Below are 10,106 nucleotides of genomic sequence, written 5' to 3'. Positions count from 1 at the left end.
AGTCAGAAGAACCTTTTACCCAATTTGCATAGGAAAGCCAATGTTCGGTAGAATAACGGGCTTCAAATGCTATGGGCCCAGTGTAATCCAACGATTGAACACTGTTGCCTGAGTGCAACAACAACAGTTGACCCAAAAAGAAGGAGAAAACCAACAACGAAAAAGTAATAATTTTTTTATATAGTTTTAATAATGTTTTATCAATATTTAAATTCATTAATCCTTTTGGATTAAACCATGACATCTTATCTCTTCTAATAAATATTTTTTCAACGCATAAATTTCGATCCAATAACCATACTTTAAAGAAATAAACCGTGTATATATATATATATATATATATTAAAGTGCTTATTATAGTAAACAAAAATTTAAGAGAGTATTTTATATATTTTTTTAGATTAATAGTTAATTTTTCTATTATTTTAAAAATAAAAAGTATTAACATCTTTTTAAATTAAACTATTAACTCCAAATTAACAATTAAATTGTTTCACGTATAAGAAAGAAGGGTATCAAACTTTCTCAATAATTATAAAAACATCATAAATTTTATAATTTTTTAAATAATCATACTTAGGTAAAACATAAGTCAGAAAAATTTAATACAAAATTTATTAAATTTAATAATATATTAACTAGTTTTAATTATAATTTATATATTAATTATATTTATTTCTAGCAAAAAAAATATTTATAATTAGCGTTTTTGTTTATAAATTTTTGCTCGAAATCAGCACAAAACAATACGTTTCTCTTCTGTTAGATGCAAAACATTTAATTAAAAGTTAAAAGATAAACGGGACAGAAATCGTACCACATGCATGTTCTGCATCTGAATTTTGTACTCAAAAACATTCTTTTATCTAATAAATATATTATAGTTAATGGTATTGATGACATTCAATATAGCATTTTTATTAATTTAAATAGATTATATTTAATAAATATAATATTAATATTAGTGTGCAGTCAACGAAGACAACTTAAACATAAAAGAAAAATTAAAAGTAATTAAAAATTAAATTTTATATTAAATGCAGATTTCAGTTTGGTAAACTAATGAAAATAGAATGCTTAAAAAATAATATCCTAGCATATAAACAAGCATCGTGTCGCATGGGTGTGCTTTAAATATGAAATATACACCATAAACAAAAAGTGCCAACAAAGGAAAAGATCACTCAGAATGATAAGATTGAGGGCATTTCGGAAAAATAAGGAATGAAAAAGATTGAGGTAACACTAATATAGTATTTAATGCCTCAAATTATGCTCTATGTAATGTCACAAATATATATATATAAAGCCTAAGAAGCATAACATAGACACCCAGTATAGGAAGAACCATGAAATTTGCAGCGAGTGTTTACATTATACTATGCTCTGTCTCAACCATAATAGTTGTGATGGCCACAATACAAAGAGCAAGGTATTTGTTTGACACTAATGAGTACTACGTGAGAGTGATTAATGGGTTCACTGACAATTCCTCTGTGCCTTTGGTGATTTGGTGTTCTTCGGAGGAGATGGATCTGGGTGGGCGTGCCTTGCAAGAACATGATGACTTTAGCTGGGTGATGAGACCTGGTTTTTGGAGCAGCAACCGCATGAAGTGTACCATGAAATGGGACAACATAAGGAAGAGTTTTGAGGCATTTAAGGCTTCTAGAGACACACAACGTTGCGGCCCTCTTAGGATGTGCTCTTGGATGGTTACACAAAATGGGTTCTATTTTAGCAATGATGAAGTTAATTGGAGAAAGGACTTCTTGTGGTGACTGTGTTTTTGTGTCGGATGCCAAGGTTTTCCCTGGTTCTTGGATTCACAAAACCATGCTTCTTATGTTAAAAGGAAATGTGAGGAGTTTTGTATAATTATAAAAGGGTGCATGCTTTGTATGGTTAAGATCATTGTAGAATCATCTTATCATATATATGTTTTGGTAGAAACATTTTGGCAGCCATGGATGTTTTTGGTTCAGTTTAGTAGTATTCAACTGTTGATCATGCCATTACCATATCCTTCTTCCTTTCACTACTGTTAAAACATTAAAAAAAACTGACAAAGCAATTATACATAGATTGTAGTGTTTCAGATAAAATATTAATTGTATTAATATTGCGTAACTCTATTTTGAATAAAATTAATTTTCGGGCACACGTATACATATGAACTGATACTAGTTGTATTATATTTAATTGTTTGTTTTAGAGGTTACAAACCCTTGGTTTTTATTCCGTGAATATTTTTCACAAAATTTTCACATCACTAGTCCTTTGTGTTAATTAAAACATATATTTACTTTTTATTCTTAAAAGCATGATTCAAAATAAAAAGTAAATAGATAATCACTTGTATATATGAACGTGAATCATGCTTGATCAAGTAGCTAGAATTACCATAGAAATTACGGGGAACAAAAAAGTATGGTCTATATCACATATCTTTAATCTGTTACTAAAGTGGCAGAAAATCTTTAACTCGCACACCCTTCGCCACGAATTTACGAGTTGTTGAATACTCCGACAGTATGATACAGGTGATAGAGCATTATTACAAGAAGAAAGAACAATATACAATACTAGGGTCAACCAATAGTACACAAGTGGCTACAAAAACATGTCAATTTCAGAACACATTGCAGCCAAAATAACCACTACAACCTCATCATTTAGTTTATTTTATTCTCAGATATAAATTGCAAGTTGAGATAAAGCTATGATAAGGTGGGACTACTAAATGGGGATATTTCCCTGTTGAAAGAAAATATATTTATTTTTTTACAAATTCATGTAGAAATGAAAATTTAAAAGTGCCCAGCAAACACCTTTTTTTCCTCTTATCTCTAGTAAGATTTTCTCACAATCTTTAGTATTAGACTAATCCTTCTTTGTATTTTCATGATGTTGTAAAAAAAACTTTTCAAGAGCTGAATTCTTTTATATTTCCTTATTACTTAGACAATTATACCTTACCCAAAAAAAAAGTTAATGGATATAATATCAACCTAGAGCAGGAAAACTGCACAAACACTCCGTACAGTCAAACCATAACAAGTTTGTAATAAACAACTACTTTGATACACTTCAAATTAAATTTTATAATTCAAAGTAGACAAAAGGAGCACTGAAATATAATAGAATGATTTTTTCTCCCTATTTAGGTTTAACTTTGATAAGAATAGAATATCATTCATTCCATTTTTCAAATGTCTAAAATATGGAAAAGACACAAAGTAGATTACATATCATACGGTATAACTTTTAAGTTAAATTAAAAATATAATTTCCATACTTATATATTATTTATTTTCGTCTTTATATAAGAAAATATTTAAAATTTTATATTAAAATATTTATGAATTTATCTCATCATTTGCTGTTGATATATATAATAGTAATCTTTAAATTTAGTCTGACATGATAATATTTTTTCATTTTATTTCGTATATAAAAAATTATATTTTTTTATCTTTATGTAAAAAAATATTTATATTTTGATCTCTATATCTAAAAGTACATTTTATTTATTCTTTATGAAAAAAAAAACATTCTAACATTGTTATAATGTTGATAAAAGATAAGAAACAACTTATAAAAATGTTATACTAAAACTAAAATGTAATTTATCTTATAAGAAAATTATTCTAACAAGTAAATATAGGCCCACACTTTTAATTTAACCTAACTTCCAATTCTTAAAAAAAATCATTTGATTTATAAGAATAAACAAAGTACTAATTTATGGTCGGTTGTTTGAATAGGTAACAAATCCCATCTGCTTATAGCCTTATAATATTGGATCATTTTACGTACCTTATCAAGATAGAGGCATCAACGAAATTATAATCCGATATTTTATTTTTCTTTTATGCATTTCAAGGAATATCTTACGGTCTTCCATTAAATCTTTATTAGGTAAAATGAAGTGTAATTTATTTTGTTTTATGAGAGTGAAATCTAAGTCAACATGCATTAGTAGCAATTGTTGATTCTCTTATTAAACCAAAAAAAAGTTGATGGTACGTGCGATTCTTCGTATCAATTGGTTAGAGTAAAATTAAACGTTTCAAAAGTTGTGTTAACATTCTTATTTTCAAATAATGTGATAACAGTTCATTACCAAAAAGAAAACAGCATGGCAATATTTAAGCTGGCAAGGCCGAATCATTACAGAAAGTAATTACTTATTTTATTTTTATTTAGCTTATTGATTGTAGAAAGAAATCAGAGAACAAAAAACAAAATGAATCCCACTAAAAGTTGGTCGTGATCATTACAAATATGTTCACATTTAAAGAGGCATTAAAACCACAACTAAGAGGAGCACTTAGTATTCTTTTTAAAAAGAAGTATATCTCACGTATGAATTGGTCAAGATTCAGTTTGAGTATCCTAAAGAGTAATATCCAGAATTGGTAGTCAATTTATGTTGTGAGTGACTCGTTGGACATAGCCTTGTCAAAAACAACAACACAAGTGCCTCCCATATATGGAGATGACAACAATTCTTGTATAACTGCTGATCATGTTCCTAATTCGACAACAAAGTATGAGCTCTCATAATCAAACATATGCTGTTGTAGATATCACTCTTTTTCTTTATGGGTAGAAAGATCACAATGTTTTGAAATGTTTTAGCTCACAATTTTCATACTAATTTTGCTGCGTAAATTATGGGTGTTTGATGAATTTAGAAATTGATCTATAGCTGTTAAATTCAAAATATTTTCATGATCTTATAGGTTTTTTTTTTAAAATTTCATCTATATTAGTTATGAAAATAAATTTTTATTGACTTGTCATTTATTTTTTAATTTAAGTAAAAGTGATCGAGAGAAATTTAAAATGCATTTTTGGTTTAAATAAATATTAATTAGTCATAAATTTACCTCGTTTTTTTAATTAGGTTTGAATTCAAACAATTTTTTCAAAATTTAAGTTGCTATCAAATACTAAAAAAATTATTGAAAATACTCAATAGTGGTCATCATACTCCTCCATGAAATAACGAAACATAAAACTTGGTAGAATTAGAAAAATATAAAAAGATGATAGAAATCTTGATTTTGATCAATTGCCATATAAAAGCTTTATGCTTAATTAAACTCAATAAAAGAATGACCACTTAATGTATTGAAGAAGGAAAGAAAACCACCTACTGTATTTTAATGAATTTAATTAAAAAACATAAAAAAATTTAAATGATACTTTAATTATAAAATGAAATAAACCGAAACATTTTAGTCTTCATTCAATTAATTGACGAGAGACAAAGCCAACGTTGGGGTTAGTGGGCTTTAGTCCCACTGGTCCCATCAAAATGTCTAAATAAGTCACCTGAGAATACAAGGTCGAAGTGAGCAGGTGTCAACTACAGTTTTTTCATAATTTTCTTTTGGAACATGATTAAGTCAAATTAAGTATCAAAAGTTAATAAAATAATGCTTTTCATAATTTTTTTTTATAAAATTTATACTTTATTAATGCATATCCCTTTATTTAAAATATTTTTAATGAAATTTTATCATTATATTTTTCAGTAATCGAAGAATACGTGGGTGTGTGATGCAACAAAACATCATTGTCCAATTTGAACAAAGGTAACATATGTCTTGATAGGAACATATGGTTATGTACTTTCAGGTGTAGTCGGGAATTCCTCATAGCATTATCAACACAACATTGTTAGTGATCCTATCTTCATCATCACCACTCTTCTCCATTATCACAACCAATGTTAATGCCACTCCCTTTCTTCCAACTCATCTTCCCTTCAACAATAAAACAAAAACATTTTGTCAAAATTTCACAATATAATCAATTATAGAGATACTTTTTAAATACATGTAAAATATACTACACCATTTTTTAATACTCAAAATATAAACACACGTACGTGTTTAAAATTTTTCATTATATCGAATATTGTTTGAGGAGATTTAAACATTGATAGAAAAATAGAGAAAATAAAAATATCGTTTAATTAAATATTTAATCAAAGAAGATGTCAGCTTGATTTAACATAAAAATGTATCAAATATGTATCATGATATGAAAATTAACCATAATTACGTGATAATTTTGATATGGATATTTTTTTATATGTTATTTGTCTTTGAAAACTATTATATAATTAGGATTTGATTATTTCTAAGTATCATATAGATGCATTACGTAAATAAGTTTTGACACTAATTAAAATAAAGTTATTATTTTTCTTCAAATGTAAAGTTAATTATGACATTTCATATTCAATTAAGTAGTAACGTATCCATGGCTTAACTCAACACGTAAAGTATACTACTAGTCTACTAGTATAGATGAATTAGTTGTTGATGTGAGTGTATAAATAGTTACTATCTTGCTCATGCACTATGTCACGAATTGCACCCCCGCTATCCTAAGGATATAAACACTGTCTTTTAGGTTTTTTATTTTAAGGTTTAATTATATTTTTATGAGATTCATTTTTTTTAATTAGTATTTTTTATTGGTATGGTTCAATTAAAAAATTGACTTGTGACGTACTTAATAATCTTGTGTTCATTTTTTTAATGAATTGATTTTAGAAATAACTCGTTTTCACAATAATTCTAATAAAAGTTATTTTAGATAATAATTCTTTATAAACATTGGACTTTATTATTTTAATTATAAAAAAATATGATATATTTATAATAATTATCCATATCAAGTTTTAGATGAATAAATATTTATAAATATATAATTTTATAATTAATATTTATTTATATCTTAAAAAAACATATTAGACATAAAAAAAAGTAATCTAATAAATCATCAATTAATTATTGATATGTTTATAAAGAGTTATTAGACGAAGTAAGTTGATTTTATAACTTTTAGTTAGTTAAATGGTTGTTAGGATTAAAAATCATTGATTTAGAAAAATAAAAATTGAAACTAATTTTTTTATGATGTATTATATAAGATATATTTAAATGTTAATTTATAATTTTTACATTATATTTATTTTCATCACGTTATCTATCAAATCTCTTTTTCTTTTTTTTTCGATATCTCCCTTGACTACACTGATTTAACACCCATAGTAGAGTGTTGTGAAAATATCGTGGCTCAAGTTTGTGGTATATATGCTTGGAGTTGTTATATAACTACTCCAATTGTATCAATTTATACTTCAATATATAAAAAAAAAAAAAAAAAAGGCAATGATGATTGATATGGAGAAGTAAGAACATGCATGGGTTCCCATTAACAGGACAGAAATTCTTGCGTGCTTTTGGGGGAAGAATTTTGATGTAGGGATAGTACAGCATTTGGATATTCCTGTGTACGTGATTCACCGGAGCTTTAAATTGCGATTAGTTGTTAAGGAAATGATGCTGCATGCAATTATGATTCCAAAGAATGCTGCAACTGTGACGGCATCGTACAATGCTTGCCATCAACAATTTCAAACGTTAGAACCATACAACTTTTGTAAAACTTGCATTCACATTCACCATTGGTTTTCCATCGTTTATTTTCAGATTGAACACGTCTTCTGTAGTGTGGGATCATGGGATTCACCCTCCCCCCAATAACCTAAACGAATATAATACGTTCACAACCATAAAAACAGTGATGAAAAGAAAAAATAAAATAAAAATGGGGTAAAAAAGATAAAAAAATATATAAAGGAGAAAGTAAGTATAAAAATGTAATAATTGCTATTTAAATACAAACGAGACTTGTAAAGAAACTTTTGCCAAATTGTAAAACTGAAGGTATCGTAAGATGCAAAAAGGAATAAGAATGAATTTATTTGTACCAAGTCTGAAGTGAAATTACATGCATTTTACACAATATGCATAGAGAACAGATAAATGCAATATGAAAAACAATTTGTAAAACTTTTAATTAAATATTAATGCATTGTAACTGAGATACTTCAAGCCATCCTTCACAAATAATGCACCAAAAACTCCTCATCAGCAGAATAAGCTCCTAATTAAGTTACCCATATATGTTAGATATAAACCATAACCTTATTATTCACAATTATTAAGTAGCATAACATAAGTACTTAAATGAAATCAGCACAAATTAACCATCAAACAGCATCTTAATTTCGAAGATGGGCACTTTCAGTCACCTACACAAGATGCAGCAGGAAGTCAAAACAAGCATACCATGCAAGCATGACCCTTGTAGGTAACTATCCCTTTATGAACTTCTTCATTTTCTTCTCTTTCTTGCTCCCAGTTTGGAGTTTAGAATTTCAGGTTTGGTTTGCTGTTTGATTGCAAGAATTGTAAGAATGAATTGCGTTATTTCATTGATGAGAATCATGATTATTTATGCACAACTTAGAAGCTGTAACTAAGTAATTTAACAGGAAAACATTAAACAATTAACTCACCTAGCTAAAATTTTAATACAAGGAAAGATAACTAACAATGGGACTATGACTAATTTATGGAAATTAGTCAAATTACTTATTATTCAATAGCGTTTGGACATGTAATTATTGGTATATAACAAATCGAGGTGCAATAAGAATGGGCCTTTTTCTTTCTTTTTCGCAAGTGTGTCTATTTGAAGTTACTGGGTTAGTCATTGGGGGCGATGGGTAACCAAGCTAAAAATATAAACTTGGGCTCCATTGGCCCAATTTTTATGGGTCGTGAGCTACATGATTGGGCACATCTTTAATATTTCCCATTTATGAGCCCTTTCTTATTCATTTTGTGATTGATCCAAATGTTACTTTTAAAAAAAGTTTGTTTATTCTAATATTTCTTGTATTTTAAGATTATGATGTAACTTTAAATTAAGATAGTATTTTTTTGTTTTCACCTTTCATGATAAAATTAAAATATTCGATAGATTAATCCCATGTATCAAGCTTTTATTAAATGAACTTTATATATTAAGCATGATGCAACAATATTGGGTTTGTCTAATCCAAGAAATATTTGTACCGTTAATTTAAAACAAATTTAAATAAGTTTTAGTTTACAAAGTTAACATCGATTAATTTATTTTCTGAAACACGCACGAATTATACTCTAGGAGAATGCTGTTATTTTTCACATTTTTGGTAGTGTTTGATATGCTACATCTAAATTTTGGATATGCATGACAGCACCTTGTTTCTTTCATGCTCACCTACATTTTTTCACCCCCAAATTATGTTAGTAACCAGCTATAAAATTGCATTTGACTAATAATACACTATTTGATAAAATTTATGTATACTTTATTAAACTTTTTTTATTTTTCTCTATTTAACATGATTTTATTAAAATATACTCTAATAAAAATGAGTTATCAAAATACATATTTTTTAAAAATATATTAAATCTTAAACTTTTATTACCTTTATTTTATCATAAAATGTATGTTGACAAGACATTAACTCTTTACTATGCAATATCTAATTGACTAATTCAAATATTTAACACTATAAATTTATTAAAATAATATATAAATTTACAATCTATAATTTTTTTATCAATATTAATAAATTATACATATTATAAAGTAAGCAAAGGAAGGAGAAGGGATGTGAAGGACAAAACAGCATAATGCCCACAGCAAAGAGATGATATATACTGTTGAGGCGAAAAAAGAGGAGAAAGGAAAAGAGAAGTCACAGGCAGTAGTGCAGTCCTCAAAAAAGTTGATAATGCAATGTTATGGCATAAGTCAGGACATGAGCATAAATCACATCACATTGATCACAACAAAAAGTGTCATTAGCTAAATGAATCTTCACATGTTACAACCCTGTTACCCAATACTGTGATACCAATTTTTGAATGAATGGCTACTTTTTTCAGAAAATACATCAATAAACTATTTAAATCCATATCTTATTAAATAATTTACTCAAATAAAGTCTAAAACTCATTTCACAAGTTAAATTAATTTTTATATATTTTTATTTAACATTTCTGAAATATTAAAAATAAATTATTTTTAACTTGTAAAAAAAATGATTCATTTTTACATTATTTTTCTCTTATAATAACTTATTTGAAAAGTATAGTTTCTTAAATAAATTTTTAAACAAACTTTAAATAAAGTTAATGAGATATCTCATGGCTGTAACATTATTTTCCATCGTTTTACCT

General features: G+C 26.9%; 1 protein-coding gene across 1 annotated transcript; it reads left to right on the top strand.

Moving 5' to 3' along the window:
* Positions 1–1,355: 1,355 nt before the first annotated feature.
* LOC113852210 (S-protein homolog 5) lies at positions 1,356–1,781 on the top strand. Its single transcript, XM_027482450.1, has one exon. It carries the CDS (start codon positions 1,410–1,412, stop codon positions 1,779–1,781), a length of 372 nt encoding a protein of 123 aa, XP_027338251.1. The 5' UTR covers positions 1,356–1,409.
* The last annotated feature ends 8,325 nt before the right edge of the window (positions 1,782–10,106 follow it).

This window comes from Abrus precatorius, unplaced genomic scaffold, assembly GCF_003935025.1.
Source record: "Abrus precatorius isolate BTA unplaced genomic scaffold, Abrus_2018 Scaffold10, whole genome shotgun sequence".
NCBI lineage: Eukaryota > Viridiplantae > Streptophyta > Magnoliopsida > Fabales > Fabaceae > Abrus > Abrus precatorius.
The sequence above is the reverse complement of the archived record's forward strand: the minus strand, read 5'-3'. Positions and strand labels throughout refer to the sequence as shown.

Bases quoted from the DNA above. Each gene is read 5' to 3' on its own strand.
- LOC113852210 (XM_027482450.1), top strand. From the start codon at position 1,410: ATGGCCACAATACAAAGAGCAAGGTATTTGTTTGACACTAATGAGTAC.